This window comes from Apium graveolens, chromosome 6 (assembly GCF_009905375.1).
Source record: "Apium graveolens cultivar Ventura chromosome 6, ASM990537v1, whole genome shotgun sequence".
Classification (NCBI taxonomy): Eukaryota; Viridiplantae; Streptophyta; class Magnoliopsida; order Apiales; family Apiaceae; genus Apium; species Apium graveolens.
In genome coordinates, this window is record NC_133652.1 from 163,136,864 (window position 1) to 163,159,012 (window position 22,149).

The window sequence follows — 22,149 nt, forward strand, 5'->3', positions numbered from 1 at the left end:
TGGCAAGAAAGGAAAGTTAGCACCTAGATACGTAGGTCCTTTTGAGATTTTGAGTCAAGTAGGAAAGGTGGCCTACGAGTTGGCCTTACCACCTCAGTATCAGCATGTGGATAATGTGTTCCATGTGTCGTTGCTTAAGAAGTACAATCCTGACGCTAGCCATGTGATAGAATATGAACCTGTAGAAATTCAGGCAGACCTGTCATTTGTGGAGCAACCGGTTAAAGTACTCGACTGGCAAGTAAAGAGTCTTAGAAATAAATCAGTAAAGTTAGTGAAAGTACTTTGGAGGAACCCTAAGGTCGAAGAGTCGACTTGGGAGTTAGAGTCTGATATGCGTTCCCGGTATCCTCATCTGTTCTCTTAGATTCTGGGGACAGAATCCCTTAAGGGGGAGAGGATGTTACGACCGGCATTTTATGTAATATTATTTGTGAATAATATTAAGTTAAATAAAAATATATTCAATGCTTGTACGTTTGTGTGAGTGAAAATTTCTGCATTATAAATTTGCTTTGGGTAGTATATGATTTTTCAAAGCAAGAATTTATTTAATTTCTTTATTTTTGATTTATAAGGAATATTCTAAGCTTTGGAAAAAATTTCTTTTAAAAGACATTTTGTACACAAATTGTGAAAATGATTTTATAAAGTCTCTAAAAATACAAGTTAATTTATGGTAGAAATTTTATAATTTTTGAACTTGTATTTTATTTTATAAAAATAAATCATTATAAATTTTAGTTGTCATAATTATTAAATTACATGAATAACCTTGCATGCAAACTCTCTTCTATTTAACCAAAGGGCAAAGAAGACATTCTCCACCCCACTAACTCACATTTTGCTAGCCAAATTACCTCCTTGACCTTGCATGCAAATTTGCCTAACTTTAGCTAGAGGGTTACTCTTGTCATTTCCTAAATCCACTCACATTTAGCCTAGTCAAAGACATAAAAACAAAACTAAAGTGATGATCACTCCATTTTCACTCCACCCTCCCCTTTTCTCCTCCCTCCCTCTCGGCTCAACCCTCCCTCTCGGCCATCCCATAGCCGAGGCCCTCCATCCCCTTCATTTCTTCATTCTTTCACCCAAACAATCATCTTATATTCAAGTAATTTTACTCCCTATATGTTATTCTTATATATTTCAAAAGTTTAGAGTGAAAAACCTATGTTTTGACCTTGCATGGTGATGTTTTGGTTAAACTCAAAGTGAACCTCCTTGATTCTTGTGAATCTAAGGCTTTCACCATGAGTTATAGTATCATAGGGTCAAGAATGGCTAGACATAAGAGTGTTACACTTATGCGAATGCTGTTTTTACCCTAATCCATTCGGCCATGACTTGATAGGAGCCGAATGGATGGTGTTTTGTTGCCTTGTTAACATTTTTGTGTATTTTGTGATGATAACATGAATTTTGTAGTAAAATCTTGATAAAATCCTTTTGCATGCTAGTTGATCATTTAGTTGTAATCCATGTTAGGCTTGCATGTTGAATTATGATAAAAATTTATTTGGAAATCATGTTGATTTGGCTTGAAAGATCCGAAAGCATGCATGCATGCAAATCACTTTTGATATTTTTGGAAGTTTTGATCATTTAGATTCATGGTTGTTAGTGAGCCTTAATTTCAGTAGGAATAATGTATTAATATTGATTTATACTTCTTATTGCATGGTAATAATTCGTGGTTATCTTTTATAAAAAGAAAAAAATAAATATATATATATATATATCTTGTTGCTTCAAGAGCATAAAGGTTTGTGATTTGTAAAGAGTAGTCTCTTTTATTTTGCCATAGTTGCACCATAGGTAAGGATGATCTCACCAAGGGTATTTTGAGAAAAAGGGAGTTAGTTCAGTAGAATACCAAGTATAAGTCTTGGTTTAAGTATTTAGTTGTTGATAATTGGGTTTGTCAAGTCAAAACCTTGGAAAATGAGAGTTATAGTTTCTGCAGAAAAATCAGTTTAGTACCCTGAGGTTTAGAGTGAGTTTTGACCATGTCATTGATGTGCACTTTGAGGCCCAAGCCACCAGAAGTTAGTATGGGGAGTATATAATAGGTTTTAGGAGTTGGTTGGAGGTTTGCATGTCATTTGGTTAGGTGCACAAGTAGAATAACAAAATCTGTCCAGCAGGGGACAGTTTTGTTGCAACTTAGAAATAGGGAGATTTGGCCATGTCATGGGTAGGCCCTCATTAGGCCCAATTGGGCCTTAGTTAGAGGGTATGTCAGAGAAGTTTTTCCAACCATAGTTCATAGGATATGAGCTAGAACCATGTGTCACAAGTTAATTCAAGTCAGGGCATTTTCTGCCCAGAAAAACAGGGGTACCTTGGACTTTTAGCTTAGGCCCAAGAAGGCCCAAGCCAGGCCTTTGAGCCACATCAAGCTTGTGAGATGCCCTTAGGTCAGGAGAGTCTTGTGTAAAAATTTTGAAGAAAAACTTGTAGTTTAAGAGTGTCTAATGCACTCAAGAAACCTTAGTTACCATTCTGAAATTTGCACCAGTGAGCACTTTCACTTATCACATAGTTTTAGGACACTTAGAAGTGAGTATTAGGTCGACCACCATAGTTGTAAGATAGTATAAGGTCAGTAGAGCAAAAGGCACAAGTGAGGGTCAATAGGTTTTGGATAATTTAGGAAAGGCACATTGAGTTAGGAAGCCCAAATTCGAAGACTTCGTTTAGTTAGCGACCAAGTAACTTAAGTGGTGAGTCGAGATCATCCAAGCCTAGTGTGGCATTATGGTGTATATGATGTTATTTGGTATTAATATACGATATGTGATTATGTGGCTACGTGTGTACATTTGAAAATATGAATGGTGGATATGAATTAAGTGTGTATAGGCCTAAGTGCCATCCATGTTTAATTTCGGGTTGTAAATAGGTTAAGATGGAAAGAATATATTATAATGAGGATTATTATTATTTATGTAGGATCTCGAGATGAGGGAAAACTTGCCATAAAAGTCGAGTGAAGCTCCAGTTGTTGCTCCTACCAGTCAGACCAGACCAGTCTATCTCAAGGCAAGTGATTCAACTTGACCTTCGCATTTACTGTAAACAGTTCATATATATATCGATGCAATTATCCTGAGTCATTTTGATATATTTAAATCAAGAGTATCTTTTGTTTATCTTTGAGTTACATAGAGATGCCATGAACCCTCGAGTACGTATTGCAAGTAGTTCAAAAGTCTTTCATGATAGTTTAATGCCATGATAAAATAGAGATGTGTTATAATACCTTATTGATCCTTTTGATTATCATGCTATTGATCCCTGAGAAATCTTGATGTTGCACCCTGATGCTTTGATTCAACTCTTGAAATAACCTCGATAGAAACTTTATCTTGATACCTAAAAGCCAATCTTTTCTTAAATTCATTCATGATTGTTTGATAACCCTATCCTTACCCTAAAGCTTGATACCCTGTTATATCTTGAGCTGATGATCACTTCCTTTATATTTTAGCACCTCTATCCTATTGGAACCAGTGATGCTTATCTTCTTGATGTTCTAATACCTATACCTTGTCTACAACCATTGCTTTAAGCCTAGTTTGGCATTACTCTTTCATATTATCCAATAGCCTTGCTTAATTTCCTTGTCAAAATTCTTGTTTATGGAAATCTCTCGATTACCCTAATATAGTAAAGTCTAGTGGATCATGGCCCTGAGATTTAGTGTCATATTTCCAGTGTTTCAAGTTGATCTATAATCCCCTGATAAAAAAATGATTTCAGTCAAAAGAGATTTTGTCATAAATCGGCATCAGTTTTCAAAATGAATAAAAGGTGGATTTTTCAGTCCCAAAGGGGGACAAATGTTTTCTTGAATGGTGGATCTGGACTGAGACGCGAGTCCTTTCCACACTTATATTAGGCTTAAAAGTTGCCTAGGGATTCCCAATAATGTTTTAGAACCCAGCGAGGTTCGGGATTACTTCGCGGCTGATCACCGGCTGTAATCCGTAGCGTCATAAAATGATTTTGATTAAGAATGGTTTTAAAATTTGTTTTGATGCAAGCAAAATGATGCCAACTCACATAAGTTTTATCTCTCGATTATCATTGATTATGTCATTCCATTGCCATTCCTAAAGGTATATCTCGATTTATGCTTTGCGTTGTATTGTTAGCACTTGTTGAGCTTTTGGCTCACTTCTTGCTTTACCCTGATATTACAGCTAGCAGCCATGGTTAGATTCAAGCAGACTGCCCGTAAGACCTGTGATGCTGATGCTTATGTTCGAGCTCAGGTAGAATAAGTAATAATAGTTGTGTGAGGACTCGGTATTTGTAATCAGATGTAATAGTTGGTAGTGTTGGGCTGTTCCAAACCCTAAACTGTAAGATCTTGGATTTTGGTTGTGTAATACTCATTAAAATGATGTAATAGCTATAATTATTTTGCTATTTAAGTTGGGGGTGTGACATGAAGCCAGAGATTAGGAATAGAGTTGTAGCTCTATAACTCAAGACGTATACTTCGGTAGTTCAGGCTGCCTTAGTAATAGAAAGTTCCCAGAGGTTAGCTTCTAAGGAAAGAGGTGAGAAGAAAAGGAAGTTTGAAGGTGGGCCTGCAAAGTCAGAACAAGAAGGAGTGATTCAGAAGTTTCAGCGACGGTTTGGAAGGAATAAAGACAGGAAATTCAAGAGGCATAATTTCCCACAATTTAGGCCCAGTACTACCTCAGTCAGCTCAGAGAGAACGTCAACTATTTCAAGTGTGGCCAGAAGGGTCAATATTTCACTGAGTGCAAATCAGAGAACCAAGGAGTGACCTGTTTCAGCTGCGTCAAAGTGGGGCACATTGCTAGGAATTGCAGATCATCTACCAGGGTAGTATAGGAGGAAGTGCATCTCAAGGACCAGCAACAAGTACAGCCAGAGCTAGAACTTTCAAAATGACTAAGAAATCTACGGCTCAGAATCCTGATGAAGTTGCATACGCTTTCTCTTAATTTCGTGCCTCTTAACATTCTATTTGATTCAGGAGCATCTAAATCCTTTATATCCATGAACTGTGTGGTTAAAATACAATTGATGTTGGAAAACTTAGATGAACCTTTGACCATAGAGGTAGCTAATCAAGATAAGGTACCTGTAAGTCAATTTTTCCCTAAGTGCTCAATAGAGATTTCAGGTCATTCTTTTCCCACCGACCTAATACCTTCTAATTTAGGAGAATTCGATGTTATTCTAGGCATGGATTGGTTGTCTCTGTATAAGGCAAGTATTGACTGCAAGAAAAATAGAGTTGTTATGTACACAACAGATAATATAAGGATAAGCTATCAAGGACAGAAGCAGGAAAAAAAGTTTCTCTCAGTACTGCAAGCAAAGAAATTGTTAAGGCAAGGATATGAAGCGTATTTGGCTCATATGGTGGACACCAAGAAAGAGACATCTACTCTAGATGAGATTCCTATAGTAAGAGAATATCCCGATGTCTTTCCGGAAGAATTGCCAGGATTACCACCTGATCGAGAAATAGAGTTCTTCATTGATTTGATGCTAGGAGTAGAACCATTTTCCAAAGCTCCATATCTAATCGCTCCAGTAGAAATGAAGTAATTGGCCAAGAAACTCCGAGTACTGTTAGATAAAGGAGTTATCCGACCAAGTGTTTCTCGGTGGGGTGCTCCAGTGCTATTCGTAAAGAAGAAGATGGAAGTATGATGTAATAACCCCAAAAATTTTGGACTTTTTGTAACCCTTATGAATAGTAATTTTGCTGATTATGCTGATTAATAAAACTTTTCATGTCACACTATGTAGGGGTCCTTTTATTGATATTCTGAGATCTTATTATAACTCTATATGATATATAAGTGTATGAAAAGATTGTCAGAATCCAAATTCGAACACTTTGATTTTTCCCTAAAATCCACCAGATACAGAAAGAATTGAGTATAAGGTAACATGATTAAAAGGATTTAAATTCAAGGATTATAAGAGAGGATCATAAAAGGAATATAATATATTGAGAAAGGTTAAGGGAACCCAAGTAATAAGATCCCGGGTATGATCCCTCAAACGATAAACGAGAACGAAAGTTAAGCGAACCGTATAACAGATCAGTGATCGTTAGCCAAGTAATTAGGAGTTAATCAAAGAGGTTAGTGGATGATGATGTCATCACACCAACAAGAGGAAGACAAGTGTAACAAGATGACATAAGCAGATGACAAAGTGGGAAGGATTGGTTGGATGATTGTAAGCCACACAATTTTTACCATGGTAACAATCTAATTAACAAACAAAAGATATCAACCAAGCCAAGGAAAATTCATAACACAAAATTAGAAATTTACTTTCCATTTCCAAGAAGCAAGCTCTCGGCCCTTCCTCTTTTTCAAGAAGAAAAATTGCAAAAATTCAAGCTTCACTCCATAAACAAATCCAAGGTAATTTCCTTAGCTTCTTGATGATTAGATAAGCATATCCTAGGAGCTTAAGCTTCCAATTCTCCATGACTCTCTTCCAATAATTCAAGGAAGAAGATGGTGAATAGTAACTTTCAAAAAATAACTTTAGTTTTCTTGAATTTTTATGAAAGTTTAAGGTTATATAAGCAAGGATCAAGGTTCTTTTAGGCATTCAAAGCTCTTGTGTTGTGTTAAGAAGCTTCAAGAAGGTATAAACTCCAAACCCTAGCTTTACTTTTGCGTATTTAGGAATGGTTGTGATTGATATAGTATATGAGAAGCGTTATGCTTGTTTGCTTAAAGTTTGGTTGAGTTTGTAGTGATTTTGATGGTTGAATCTTGGTTATTAGTTAATGAATCTTAGTATGGTTAGTAGCTTTTGTTGTGATTGAATGAGTTGGATAAAACATGAATTAATGGACTGATGTAGTGAGGATTGGATGGATTTTGGTTATAATGTTGGTTGTAAGTTGATTGTGGATTGATTTGGAATGGTACAAATTTGGTAATCGCGTAAACATAGCCGCCGTAATGCCCGATTTACCTTAGACTGTTTTTGTTCTTAATTTCAGGACTATTGAACTCACTGCTAGGTTTTGACCATTGCCATGATTAGATAGTTCATGTTACGGGCTTTGTTTTGATATGTGGTTCGCTTGAATCCGATGTACGGTTTAGGAGAAACGGCCGTTTTAAGTAACGGCGTTTCGCGAACGAACCATTACCCCTCGCCTTACTTTAAAACCTCGGTTAAGGTCCTTAAATGACTAATTGTGGTATGAAACAATTATGTAAAGTGGATTAGGCAGTTGGTAGGGTACTCGCGAAAGAATCGCATTGAAATTATTAATGGTTAATTTATTAAAAATGCTAGAGCCGAGGGTACTCGAGCGACTTAAGTGAATAGTTAAGCGTAAAAGCGAACGTTAGGGTTCAATTGGTTAAAGTCTAGTTTCTTAAGAGACCGGGGTTTAATTCCGACTTATGTTGTTGTTCATAGGTTATCGGACCCACTCTAAGCTTAAGTCTATCCGGGAGCACTCAGGCAAGTTTTCTACCCGTTATATTGTTGTTGTGATGTAAATATATGTATATGCATTATCTTGTGATAAGTGCATGATTGTTATTGGCAAATCTTGCGATATATTGGAGCATGCTGATATGGTATATATGCATGCCTATTTCGTAATCTTGATATTTAATTGTTGATTCAAATTCTTATAAGCTGCATAATACCTATGCTAGAGATAAACAGTAGTTGCGTATACCCTTAGTATAGGGGACCCAAAGGTGAACATTTTCTAAACCGGGAGTCGATGTTCCCGAGTATAATATATATATATATATATATATATATATATTTATATATATATAGATATAGTTTTCAAAACTATTAATCGAATAAGGTTTATTCGATAACTTTAATTTATTTAATGAATATTATTTTGAATATTCATTCGAGGACCTATGACTCCGCTTATTTTATTAAATGAATATTATTTTGAATATTCATTCGAGGACTTATGACTCCGCTTATTTATTAAATAATATTCTTTATTTTATTAAAGAATAATGTTTAGATAATCAAACTCATTTTCGATTATTCAAATAAAGATCGTACTTTCGTATAAGTATATCTTTGGTTATTTATTATTCATTTCAAGTATGAGTTTTAAAACTTCTACTTCAATTATTTTTATAGAGATTATCCTTTATGGGAATATTATTTAAATAATAATATTCATATATTCTCCAACATATCGGGACTGATTTATTTTATTAAATCAGCATTACTCCAAACATTCTTAAAAAAGTTTTCGAGAATTCAAAATGATTTTAAAAGTTAGAGCGGATCCCAAACTCGTTTTCAAATTTAAGATCTTCCTTTCGAAGGGGATGTAAATACTCGCTTAAAAATTGAGGGATTCGGCTTTGTGGTGTATTTTATATTCGCAAAGAGGTTGTAGTTTTGATAAAAAAAATTGATTACTTGTCCAACGTTCGGGGAGTAAGTCCATCTAATTGAGTCGGCATAAGCGACAGGCCGGGGTACGGTCTATCAAACTGTAAATGGCTGGGTGGCAGTCCATCAACGCGTAAGAGGCCGGGTGGCGGTCCAGCACAAGATCCTAATGTGGCCAGGGTGATGACCGGTGGGGGATTCATCCATCTACTAGTAGAAAAGGTTACTTATTGGTATCTTTGCCTGATCAACAAGATATCAGGTTTATGCCAAGGTTTTCTCCTTTCCAAATTCATTGGATATTGCAACTTTATTTATAATTTTCATAACAGAGGTTTTCAAGGAGTGTATGAAATGTATATATATAGGTGTATATATATATATATCGGGACTTAGTGAAGTATCTCGTAACTTCATTTCATTCAATAATATTTCAAAGATTGAATCTATTCAAATCTTATCTTGTAGTCTCATCTATGTGATGAACACTTTTGAAACTGATTATACCTTGAACGGTGGTAGTTGAAGTAGTATTCGGAAAAGATATAAGTATATTGGAGTATCTTGTAAATTCATCTTTTCAACTTATATCTAGTTAATGATTATCTTATGCATGACAAAGATTTTCAGAAAAACGTTGAGACAAGGTTAGATATACAAGATCACCTTGCAACGATATTTTATACAAGTTATAAACTGGAACTCTGGGTATATTATACATGTTAGAGGATTTCAAAGATTGTGAAAAGTATATATGTATATATATACTGAATATTTTACGACTTGGTCGGGTTAAGATAACAAACTTGGTTCATTTCTACTTGACCAAGACTTTCATGAGTACTATGAGAATGCTCATATATTGTTAATTATTATACATATTATTTCGGTGGGCTTGTTGCTCAACCTTGCTTTCTTCTTTCATCACACAACAACAGATAGAAAAGATGAACAGGACCAAGCTCCCAATTCGCAAGCGGTTAGAAAATGTTCCGTAGTTTTCTGGAGGCGTTGATGCCGCAGTAGCTGAGGTAGGAATTACCAATAGGCTAGGCTTTCAACTTTTGATGCACCAGACTTATGTATCTATATGAATGGTAATAATGGCAAGGAAATGTAAATTTATTCAGAAACCCTTTTGTGGTATAATGGCTTATAATTGTGGAATAAAATGACTTGTGTTATTTTTGGATATTCATCTCTGAGAGTATAACTTGTGGTATGTGTGTATATTGTGGGGTCACAGTATGCAGTAGTTGGTTGATTATTAAGATTAAGTATTATTAAGGGAAATGGAACTCGTGACAACCCGGATCCCCGACCCCGGATTTGGGGGTGTTACAGAAATGGTATCAGAGCTAAGCGTTATAAACCTCAGAGATGATGTGACGTTAAAATAATAAGTTCACTAAGAAAATAAGAACTCTTGCCAAGTTCATAGTTGGACTACCTAAAGTAGTACTGACAGTTAAAACCCTTTTGGAAACCCTTATAAATATCGTGATAGGAGCGTTGTTCGTTATGGTATATGGTAGCGGGACTCCGAACCCTGAGGTTGAGGAGCAACAGTGCGATGATGTTTTATTACTTATTGGAGATCAGATTGTGGATCTGATAGAGCGTCCTAACAAGGGACCGGATGATGTTCATATTGAGGATGTAGCGGTTGAGGATATTGTCCTAGAAGGGATAGTTGCTGAGGAGGATCTCGTGGAGGATCCTGACAAGAATGAATAAAGGACCACTGAGGAATTGATGACCATGGTTAGGTCGACTACCAGAGATAGTATTGGCCGGTCACTACCGGAGGTTCGTTCAAGTTTGTAAAGATAGTAGCCCCATTAATGCGGCTTACTCGTAAGACTAAAAAGTTCGAATGGATAGAAAAATACGAGATCGGCTTTTAAGAACTAAAGCAAAGGTTGGTGACGACCCCTATTTTGGCGTTGCCGGATGGAAAAGGAGATTTTATGATATGTAGTGACGCTTCGCATAAGGAATTAGGGTGATTCTTATACAGCACAGCAAGGTAATCGCGTACGCATCAAGAAAATTAAGGGAATATAAAATTCGATGTCCCCACCCATGAACTTGGGCCCGTGGCAATAGTTTTGCCCTAAAGATTGGAGGCACTACTTGTATAGAGAGAAGTGTGAGATTTACACAAGCCATAAGTGCTCTAGTGCATTTTCACACAGAAAGAGCTCAGCATGCGCCAGAGGAGGTGGTTAGAGCTAATCAAGGATTACGATTATGAGATTCTTTATCTTTTAGGGAAAGCCAAAATGGTGGCTAATGCCCTTAGTATAAAAGAGAGACTCAAGATGAAAATGTCTTTAGGAGAGTTGATAAGAGATTTTGAGAAAATGGAAATAGAAGTGAAGGTAACTGGAGCCGGTACCGAAAAGCTGTTTGAGATTGCAATACAGCCCGAATTATTGGATAAGATCATATTGTGCCAAGAAAAAGTGATGAATAGAGGCAAAGAACCCATGACCGGAGAAGAGATTAATACCTATAAAGATGATGAGGGAATAATGAGGTATCCCTACAGAATTTTGGTTCCAAACGTTCAAGAGCTTAAGGACGAGATCTTAGATGAAAGCCATAGTTCGAGGAATAAGATTTAGGGCAAACCCTGAATGTGATAGTCAGGGAGGTCGCCATCAAGAAAGAAAGAACCCATAACATAATGGAAAACAAGGATTTTACCGTATAAGATAACCCTGATTAGGGAAGAAGGATAATACATTTCATACTGAGAAAACAGAAGTCGAGCAAGATAGGAAGAACCGGGATGGTACTCCTATGGGACAATTCATGGACCTGCCTAAACAAAACATTATACTTTTTTCCCAAACACCACCCCGAGGAAATAATATGGTATGAAATTCTTTCAGGACCTTTAAGTCGCTAAGCTCTCAGAGTTCCAAGGAACAAGCTGACCCAGTCGAGGCAAGATCCTGGCTAAAGGAAATAGAGGAATCATTTGAGATTCTAAATGATTGACGAAGCACAAAAGACTATTTTTTTTGCCACTTACCTTCCTAAGAGAGAGGCCACCCGCTGGTGGAAGGCTAAGGAAGATAGAGAGATAGTGTAAAAGCTTTAGATCCAGAACAAAGGTGGACGAGTATGATGAATTATGAATCTAAGTTGTAAAAGTTATCAAGATTCATTCTGAGGACAAGAATCCCAGAACGACGTGATGTTTGAAATTAATGTTTATGTTGTGTTAGTTCATGAAATGATTGTAAGAGAAAGGAAAATAAAGGGAGACTGAAGTGGAAAGAAATAAAAAGGCAATACAGTTTGAGGAATGATAAGGGAGTTGGGTATGAGGAAACCCTAAAGACTCGTAGCAATAGAAATAGAAAAGTATGTAATCGTCAGGATGAGGGTGATTCACCATGAGTTAAAGTTGATGGCTGAAGGTATAAGAGATACATATATTTTATTCCCTTTAAGTTGGGAGGATTCGAGGAAACCTTGAGATAGTTCGAAGGATAAATAATGAGACGCGGATAGACGGAGGAGACAAGAAAGTAAGAAATTAGGAAATTGGATGAAGGAAGTAACCTTCAAAAAGGTGAAGTGTATGTAACACCTGTGACTTGATACCCAAAAGGGAGACACCAAGTACAAAAGATATCCCAACATTGAGATGACTGTTGAGATAAACAACAAAAGTAAAAGAGGATTTGGTAAAAAAAAGAAGTTCACGTTGAACATGACCAATATCTTCCAGAACATCCCTGTTATCATTACCAAATCAGGAAAGAAAAGTGGATAACCGTTATTGTCTTTTGGAGGCCATATGGATTGACCTCATTTTGGATAAGGATATTATTATGAAATTTGGTATAGAATATCAAGGTGGAAATGATTGAATAAGATACCCTTATCAGGGATATATGACTTGATTTACCCATAGAAGGATGCGAGTACCTTTTTAAAGGAGGAATTAAGGATAGAACCTCGATAACTTGAGATGAACCATAGGGAAATGCATGAAGGTTGGCATTTCACCCTTAATAGGGACAGTATGAGTTTTGACAGTATGAATTGGAAAGGATTAAGGTAACAACAACCTTCAAGGATCTATGGGGAAATTTTTCAGAAGTATATAGACAATGATTCTGATATTAGTAAATGGTATCTTGATATTCCCTGAGCCTAGGGTGTACCTGATGAAGGATTTAAGGATAACCTTAGTGGTTTTAGAAGGAGAAAGGTAGTATTCAAAGTTCTCAAGAAAAGAAATTTTGATAAAGGAAATATGACGTAATTATAATAATGCAAGGTGGGGCTCCTATTGAACCATAAGAAAGTATAGATCGACCCAATGAGGGTCGAGACTGGTAAAAACAAGAAGGAACCAAGATAAGAGACGTCCTAAGTATGATCGAGAGTCAGCCGTGACAATGTTCACATCTAAAGACTAAGGCAATGACTTATGGAAAAATAGTGATTTTTTTTTCTCACCAGGACTTAAGAAAAGCATTTTTACATAAGCAGTGATTGAAATGAGGTAGAAAATTTAGTTGAAGGTGGTTAAAATGACATTGATTGTAAGGAAATTTTACTATCAGGAAAGGGCAAAGAGATGGCTGACACTTTAAGTGTAAGAGGACAATTATAGGCGCTCGTGCCAGAGGAATACAGTGATGATGGTTAAAGCTGTGAAGGTTGTATTATGGTTTAGAAGATTGACATTCCTTCTGATGACTGTGCAATACCCAACCGTAATAGTAGTTGGTAAAGGTTTAATACATGTAATCGCCATGAGCGGGCTATGTATCTTAGAAGGTACTATCTTGAGATAAGCCAGGACCATGTTTCAAGAAGGACTAAATGAACCTTTGAGTTAAGTCTTCTATTGAAGGCATATGATTAAGAATGGTATTAACCTGCTATCGTTGCTTTGATTGAAACTCTTCTGCAATTTTATCTGCTTCATGTCATGAATGTACGTCAGGATCTGGAGTGTTCTTCATGAATTATGAATGGTGATTATGTTAACTCCTTAGAAGAATTCGATAAGGTAGGTATGGACTTTGTGTGGTTAGATATAAAGATTTCATGGAAAACGAATGACTATAGTAGGTTCATGGTGGACTATAGTAATGCATCAACGATTCTTTGAATAATGAGCCGATTACAACCGTGAGAGTTGTATTGTAATGGATGTTGAGATTTACCACTAATCGGGTTTTGGTAATGTATAAGTTGTTATTGATAGACTATTTAAGTCGATTATCTACCAATTGAATATTTATTCCTTCTTATCAAATAAAGGGTCGTATTACTATACGAGGAGGTTGCGATGCAAGCATAGAATTCTAATAACGATGATGTCTAGAATGAAATCCCAGATTCAATTTTCGATGTCGAGGAAGTTCCAAAGGTGATTGTTTACAAGCTCGTGCAAGAGCATGGGTCCATAGAATGATGGACGGAATAGCAAAAATATTTAGGCATGTGAAATGTGATGCTATAATACTTAATGTTGATATATATACGTATATGTTTTGTTCTCTTATGACAAACCTCTATAGTTCAGAGGTAGATTTCAAGCCAGATATTTTGTGGCTGTATTTTTATATATATACGATTCTCTTCGATTCGTTCTTTTCTCTCCTTTTCATTTTGTATAAGCTGAGAAGAACAACCCTTCCAGAAGGGGAGGTATTGCTGAATGACTATCTATCTGTGTGATAGAAGCCTAGTAGGATACCACATGTTGTTTAATTGCTTGTCAAGTACTAAAGGATGGCCACCTTCTGTACTAACTATGCAATAGAACGAGTGTTCATGATCATAGTGATCTCTCAATAAATTCTTTTATTTCTCTACGAAGGACCAAGCTTTTGAAGATGGAGGCAGCTAGAGATGAAGTGGTACCAAGTACGGTGGTATTCCGATTCTAACACGTTCGTGAAACTAAGGTTGACGCGATTATTAAAAGGTTATAAAACTCTAGCGAGTAAAGGTATATCTAGAATAGTATTCTGTACGGAAGATAGTAACGATTATGAACGGGAAATGAGTGGGTATTGAGAAGCAAAAGCTATAATGCTAGAAGCTATGATGAGAGTCTGTGCAATAGACTTGAAAGAATTTCGAATGATCATTTATCGCGGATTGAGTTTTCTTAAGACAATAGATCATATGTCATTATCGAGATGTCGCCTTATGAGATCCTTGAGGGAAGACAATGTCGATCTCCCTTATGTTAGGATGAAGTTGTAGAGCGCAAGATGCTCGGACCCGCAGTAGTCCAAATGACCAAGGATATAATAGATCTAATCAGAGGACGGCTGGTAGTAGCCCAAGATAGACATAAGGAGTATGTTGATTTGACACGAAAGGACAAAGCATAGGAAGTAGGGGACCTAGTGTTGTTATGGGTATTCCCTTGGAAAGGATGGATGAGGTTCCAAAAGAAAGGAAAGCTAAGCCTACGAATTGTTGGACCCTTTGAGGTATTAAGACGTATTGGGAAGCTAGCATATGAGCTATCCCTAACCCCGGACCTGTAACAAGTTCATAACGTGTTCCATGTATCAATGTTAAGGAAATGTAATCTGAATGCCAGACAAATAGGGGCATATGAGTGTATAGACATGCAACCAAACGTAACCTATATGGAGCAACCAGGAATGGTTATAGATAGAAAAGGAACAAGTGCTTAGGAGAAAGGAACAAATGCTAGTCAGGATTTTGTGGCGGAACCACAATGTAGGAAAATTGACTTGAGAGTTAGAAGGCACAATGCTAGAAAAGCATCCCCAATTGTTTTCTATCTGATTCCGGGATGGAATCCTTTTAAGGAGGGGAGACTGTAATAACCCCAAAAATTTTGGACTTTTTGTAACCCTTATGAATAGTGATTTTGCTGATTATGTTGAATAATAAAACTTTTCATGCCACACTATGTAGGGGTCTTTTTATTGATATTCTGAGATCTTATTAGTACTCTATATGATATATAAGTGTATGAAAAGATCGTCAGAATCCAAATTCGAACACTTTGATTTTTCCCTAAAATCCACCAGATACAGAAAGAATTGAGTATAAGTTAACATGATTAAAATGATTTAAATTCAAGGATTATAAAAGAGGATCATATAAGGAATATAATATATTGAGAAAGGTTAAGGGAACCCAAGTAATAAAATCCCGGGTATGATCCCTCAAACGATAAACGAGAACGAAAGTTAAGCGAACCGTATAACTGATCAGCGATCGTTAGCCAAGTAATTAGGAGTTAATGAAAGAGGTTAGTGGATGATGATGTCATCACACCAACAAGAGGAAGACAAGTGTAACAAGATGATATAAGCAGATGACATAAGCATGACAAAGTGGGAAGGATTGGTTGGATAATTGTAAGCCACACAATTTTTACCATGGTAACAATCTAATTAACAAACAAAAGATATCAAACAAGCCAAGGAAAATTCATAACACAAAATTAGAAATTTACTTTCCATTTCCAAGAAGCAAGCTCTCGGCCCTTCCTCTTTTTCAAGAAGAAAAATTGCAAAAATTCAAGCTTCACTCCATAAACAAATCCATGGTAATTTCCTTAGCTTCTTGATGATTAGATAAGCATATCCTAAGAGTTTAAGCTTCCAATTCTCCATGAATCTCTTCCAATAATTCAAGGAAGAAGATGGTGAATAGTAACTTTCAAAAAATAACTTTAGTTTTCTTGAATTTTTATGAAAGTTTAAGGTTATATAAGCAAGGATCAAGGTTCTTTTAGGCATTCAAAGCACTTGTGTTGTGTTAAGAAGCTTCAAGAAGGTATAAACTCCAAACCCTAGCTTTACTTTTGAGTATTTAGGAATGGTTGTGATTGATATTGTATATGAGAAGCGTTATGCTTGTTTGCTTAAAGTTTGGTTGAGTTTGTAGTGATTTTGATGGTTGAATCTTGGCTATTAGTTAATCAACCTTCGTATGGTTAGTAGCTTTTCTTGTGATTGAATGAGTTGGATAAAACATGAATTAATGGACTGATGTAGTGAGGATTGAATGGATTTTGGTTGTAATGTTGGTTGTAAGTTGATTGTGGATTGATTTGGAGTGGTACAAATTTGGTAATCACGTAAACATAGCCGTCGTAATGCCCGATTTACCTTAGACTGTTTTTGTTCTTAACTTCAAGACCCGTGAACTCACTTCTAGGTTTTGACCATTGCCATGATTAGATAGTTCATGTTACGAGCTTCGTTTTGATATGTGTTTCGCTTGAATCCGATGTACGGTTTAGGAGAAACGACCGTTTTAAGTAACGGCGTTTCGCGAACGAACCATTACCCCTCGCCTTACTTTGAAACCTTGGTTAAGGTCCTTAAATGACTAATTGGGGTATGAAACAATTATTTAAAGTGGATTAGGCAGTTGTTAGGGTACTCGCGAAAGAATCGCCTTAAAATTCTTAATGGTTAATTTATTAAAAATGGTGGAGCAGAGGGTACTCGAGCGACTTAAGTGAATCGTTAAGCGCAAAAGCGAACATTAGGGTTCAATTAGTTAAAGTCTAGTTTCTTAAGAGACCGGGGTTTAATTCCGACTTATGTTGTTGTTCATAGGTTATCGGACCCACTCTAAGCTTAAGTCTATCCGGGAGCACTCAGGCAAGTTTTCTACCCGTTATATTGTTGTTGTGATTTAAATATATGTATATGCATTATCTTGTAATAAGTGCATGATTGTTATTGGCAAATCTTGCGATATATTGGAGCATGCTGATATGGTATATATGCATGCCTGTTTCGTAATCTTGATATCTAATTGTTGATTCAAATGCTTATAAGTTGCATAATACCTATGCTAGAGATAAGCAGTAGTTGCGTATACCCTTAGTATAGGGGACCCAAAGGTGAACATTTTCTAAACCGGGAGTCGATGTTCCCGAGTATAATATATATATATATATATATATTTATATTTATATATATATAGATATAGTTTTCAAAACCATTAATCGAATAAGGTTTATTCGATAACTTTAATTTATTTAATGAATATAATATTGAATATTAATTCGAGGACTTATGACTCCGCTTATTTTATTAAATGAATATTATTTTGAATATTCATTCGAGAACTTATGACTCCGCTTATTTATTAAATAATATTCTTTATTTTATTAAAGAATAATATTTCGATAATCAAACTCATTTTCGATTATTCAAATAAAGATCGTACTTTCGTATAAGTATATCTTTGGTTATTTATTATTCATTTCAAGTATAAGTTTTAAAACTTCTACTTCAATTATTTTTATAGAGATTATCCTTTATGGGAATATTATTTAAATAATAATATTCAGATATTCTCCAACATATCGGGACTGATTTATTTTATTAAATCAGCATTACTCCAAACATTCTTAAAAATGTTTTCGAGTCTTCAAAATGATTTTAAAAGTTAGAGCGGATCCCAAACTCGTTTTCAAATTTAAGATCTTCCTTTCGAAGGGGATGTAAATACTCGCTTAAAAATTGAGGGATCCGGCTTTGTGGTGTATTTTATATTCACAGTGAGGTTGCAGTTTTGATAAAAGAATTTGATCACTTGCCCAACGTTCGGGGAGTAAGTCCATCTAATTGAGTCGGCATAAGCGACAGGCCGGGGTACGGTCTATCAAAGTGTAAGTGGCTGGGTGGCAGTCCATCAACACGTAAGAGGCCGGGTGGCGGTCCAGCACAAGGTCCTAATGTGGCCACGGTGATGACCGGTGGGGGATTCATCCATCTACTAGTAGAAAAGGTTACTTATTGGTATCTTTGCTTGATCAGCAAGATATCAGGTTTATGCCAAGGTTTTCTCCTTTCCAAATTCATTGGATATTGCAACTCTGTTTATAATTTTCATAACAGAGGTTTTCAAGGAGTGTATGAAATGTATATATATATATATAGGTGTATATATATATATCGGGACTTAGTGAAGTATCTCGTAACTTCATTTCATTCAATAATATTTCAAAGATTGAATCTATTCAAATCTTATCTTGTAGTCTCATCTATGTGATGAACTTTTGAAACTGATTATACCTTGAACGGTGGTAGTTCAAGTAGTATTCGGAAAAGATATAAGTATATTGGAGTATCTTGTAACTTCATCTTTTCAACTTATATCTAGTTAATGATTATCTTATGCATGACAAAGATTTTCAGAAAAACGTTGAGACATGGTTAGATATATAAGATCACCTTGCAACGATATTTTATACAAGTTATAAACTGGAACTCTGTGTATATTATACGTGTCAGAGGATTTCAAAGATTGTGAAAAGTATTTATCTATATATATACTGAATATTTTTTGACTTGGTCATGTTAAGATAACAAACTTGGTTCATTTCTACTTGACTAAGACTTTCATGAGTACTATGAGAATGCTCATATATTGTTAATTATTATACATATTATTTCGGTGGGCTTGTTGCTCACCCTTGCTTTCTTCTTTCATCACACAACAACAGATAGAAAAGATGAACAGGACCAAGCTCCCAATTCGCAAGCGGTTAGGAAACATTCCGCAGTTTTCTGGAGGCGTTGATGCCACAGTAACTGAGGTAGGAATTACCAATAGGCTAGGCTTTCAACTTTTGATGCACCATACTTATGTATCTATATGAATGGTAATAATGGCAAGGAAATGTAAATTTATTCAGAAACCCTTTTGTGGTATAATGGCTTATAATTGTGGAATAAAATGACGTGTTATTTTTGGATATTCATCTCTGAGACTATAACTTGTGATGTGTGTGTATATTGTGGGGTCATAGTACGTAGTAGTTGGTTGATTATTAAGATTAAGTATTATTAAGGGAAATGGAACTCGTGAAAACCCGGATCCCCGACCCCGGATTTGGGGGTGTTACATATGTGGTTATGCATTGACTATAGGGAACTGAATAAGTTGACAATCAAGAATAAGTATCCTTTATCGATGATTGATGATGTATTTGACCAGCTTAAAGGAGCATGCTATTTTTCAAAGATTGACTTGAGATCTGGCTACCACCAACTGAAGATCAAGCTTGAAGATATACCTAAAACTGCATTCAGAACAAGGTATGGCCATTACGAATTCGTAGTGATGTCGTTCGGATTCACCAATGCTCCAGCGGATTTTATGGATTTAATGAACCGGGTGTATAAGGAGTATTTGGATAAGTTTGTTATTATATTTATTGATGACATCCTCATTTATTCAAAGACTCAAGAAGATCATGCAACACACCTAAGGATTGATCTCCAAAGGTTAAGACAAAAAACAACTGTATGCAAAGTTTTCCAATTGTGAGTTTTGGTTGACAGAAGTACAGTTTCTTGGAAATATGGTAAGCAAGGAAGGTATCAAGGTAGACCTTGTAAAGATTGAATTTCCTATCCAAGTGGGAGCAACCAAAGACTCCGACAGAAGTGAGAAGTTTTTCGGGATTAACAGGATATTATCGAAGATTTGTAAAAGATTTCTCTAAGATCGCATCTCCGTTAACCAAGCTAACCAGGAAGAACAAGAAATTTATTTGGACGGAGAAGTGTGAAGAAGGAACTGAAAAAGAGACTAGTGTTGGCTCCAGTACTAGCATTGCCAGATGAGACGGGAAACTTTGTAATATATAGCGACACTTCTTTAAAAAGATTGGGTTGTGTACTGATGCAACACGATAAAGTCATCGCCCATGCCTCCAGACAATTAAAATCTTATGAACTGAAGTATCCAGTCCATGATCTCGAGTTGGAAGCTATAGTTTTTGCTTTGAATTGTGGAGACAATATCTATATGAAGAAAGGTGTGATATTTACACGGATCATAAGAGCTTGAAGTATATATTTACTCAAAAGGATTTGAACATAAGACAGAGAAGATGGTTGGAACTAATTAAAGACTATGATTGTTCAATTAACTATCATCCTGGTAAGGCCAATATGGTGGCAGATGCCTTGAGTAGAAAAGAGAGGCTGAATATGGTTCAGATTGCAGAAGAGTTAGCACGAGACTTGAAAAAGATGGAAATTGAAGTTAAGGTACCAAGAAAAGATAAGGAGCAATTATATGAGATTACATTTCAGCCAGCATTAATGGATAATATAAAAAGGTGTTGTTAGGGTGAAATCACGCACTAATATTCACGCAAGTATACGCGTTCGCAAATAATATAGAATACTTTCTAGTTCATTCCCTCAGAGACTCAGACTAAGTTTTTGTCTAATTAAACTCACTCACCAATGTATGATTACTTCTCAATGTTAAGATAATAACACTTAAAATTGTTGATTAAATATTAACTATAATTAACTACTTAATTAACCACTTAACTAACACTTCAACTTATCAATAATAAAACACTCATGAGATCACAACTTCATTATTACTTCCTTCTATAGCCATTGTTATTACCTTTAGCATATAACAGTGATGATATTAATCGAATAACACGAAACTGATAAAAGCCAACTTTCATTGTACTAATACCATTCTACCAAGCATCCACAATTAAGATAGAAGTTGAATAGTAATCAATTATGTTGAGTTCCTATATGTCTACAGAAATTGACAACACAACGATTTAAGCATAAGTTATTCCTTTTGATTACATAGGGCAAATAAAACTGTTAGAGTTACCCACTAATCATGCAGAACGTACATGAACCTATGCTAGCATGGCAAGTTCTAAATCTCAAGATCCACCGTCGCTTCACAAGAGATTAACACCCTATCTTATATGTTCGCGACACACATAAGACGAATACGCACAACCAATACTAGATATCATGCAATCATCACACACTAAAGTATTAAACAATTAACTAAAGAATTCCATAATAAATCCGTTGCAACCCCATGATCACGATTAGCCCATAATAGAACTTATCGCCATCATGGGTTCATATGAAATCATGATAATCAACACAAGAAAATAATAACTAAACTAATTATATTAAAACAGAGTACGTCACAAGAGTAAATAAGCCAAAGCAAGAAAACTAGCATCCAACGTTACAACGAAACAAGAATCACAAGAATATATGCTTCCTCTTCGCTGCAGTGTGCTAAATCGGTCTTCTTCCTTATCTCCTTCGCTTCTTGCGCCAACACAATCTAAAACATAATCCCCTTCTTTTTTCTCTATGAAAACGTCTCAAATCTACTTATATAATAGTCCCATAAAACTCAGATTACATAGAAGTTGGAAGCCAAACAGAAGTAGAAGTCTAAAATATTTCAGCTTTTTCCCCGACCCTGCGCGGCCGCTCAGCATTTCTGCGCGGGCGCGCAAGGCTGCTGCGCGGCCGCTCAGCATTGCTGCGCGGGCGCGTAGGACCCTACTGGAAAAATTCCCGGTTTGCTACGTTTCTTCGCCGTAATCTGCCCGTTCTCTTCCTCTCGCAATGGTGAACACATGCCAAGGCTTATTCTTGATGATTCCTCCTCCGAAATGCAACTAATACCCTGAAATGCATAAACACTAGAAAAACGCATCAAATACACAAAATACTTGATTTCAAGACACCAAGTTAAGCCATTTTAAGACGTTCTAAGTGGTATAAAATGCCACTTATCACACCCCCAAACTTAAATCGATGCTTGTCCTCAAGCGTCACAGACTCAAAACAAATAAAAATATGCATGAATGCAATCTATATGAAAATGCAACGATCCCCCTTACTACAATTAACCAACCAAATTGTCACATCT

General features: G+C 36.0%; 1 protein-coding gene across 1 annotated transcript; it reads left to right on the forward strand.

The window, feature by feature from the left end:
- The first annotated feature begins 5,043 nt into the window (after positions 1-5,043).
- Positions 5,044-5,601, forward strand: LOC141665564 (uncharacterized). The gene has a single exon (XM_074471546.1). The coding sequence runs from the start codon at positions 5,044-5,046 to the stop codon at positions 5,599-5,601; it is 558 nt and encodes a 185-aa protein (XP_074327647.1).
- The last annotated feature ends 16,548 nt before the right edge of the window (positions 5,602-22,149 follow it).

Bases quoted from the DNA above. Each gene is read 5' to 3' on its own strand.
- LOC141665564 (XM_074471546.1), top strand. From the start codon at position 5,044: ATGAACTGTGTGGTTAAAATACAATTGATGTTGGAAAACTTAGATGAA.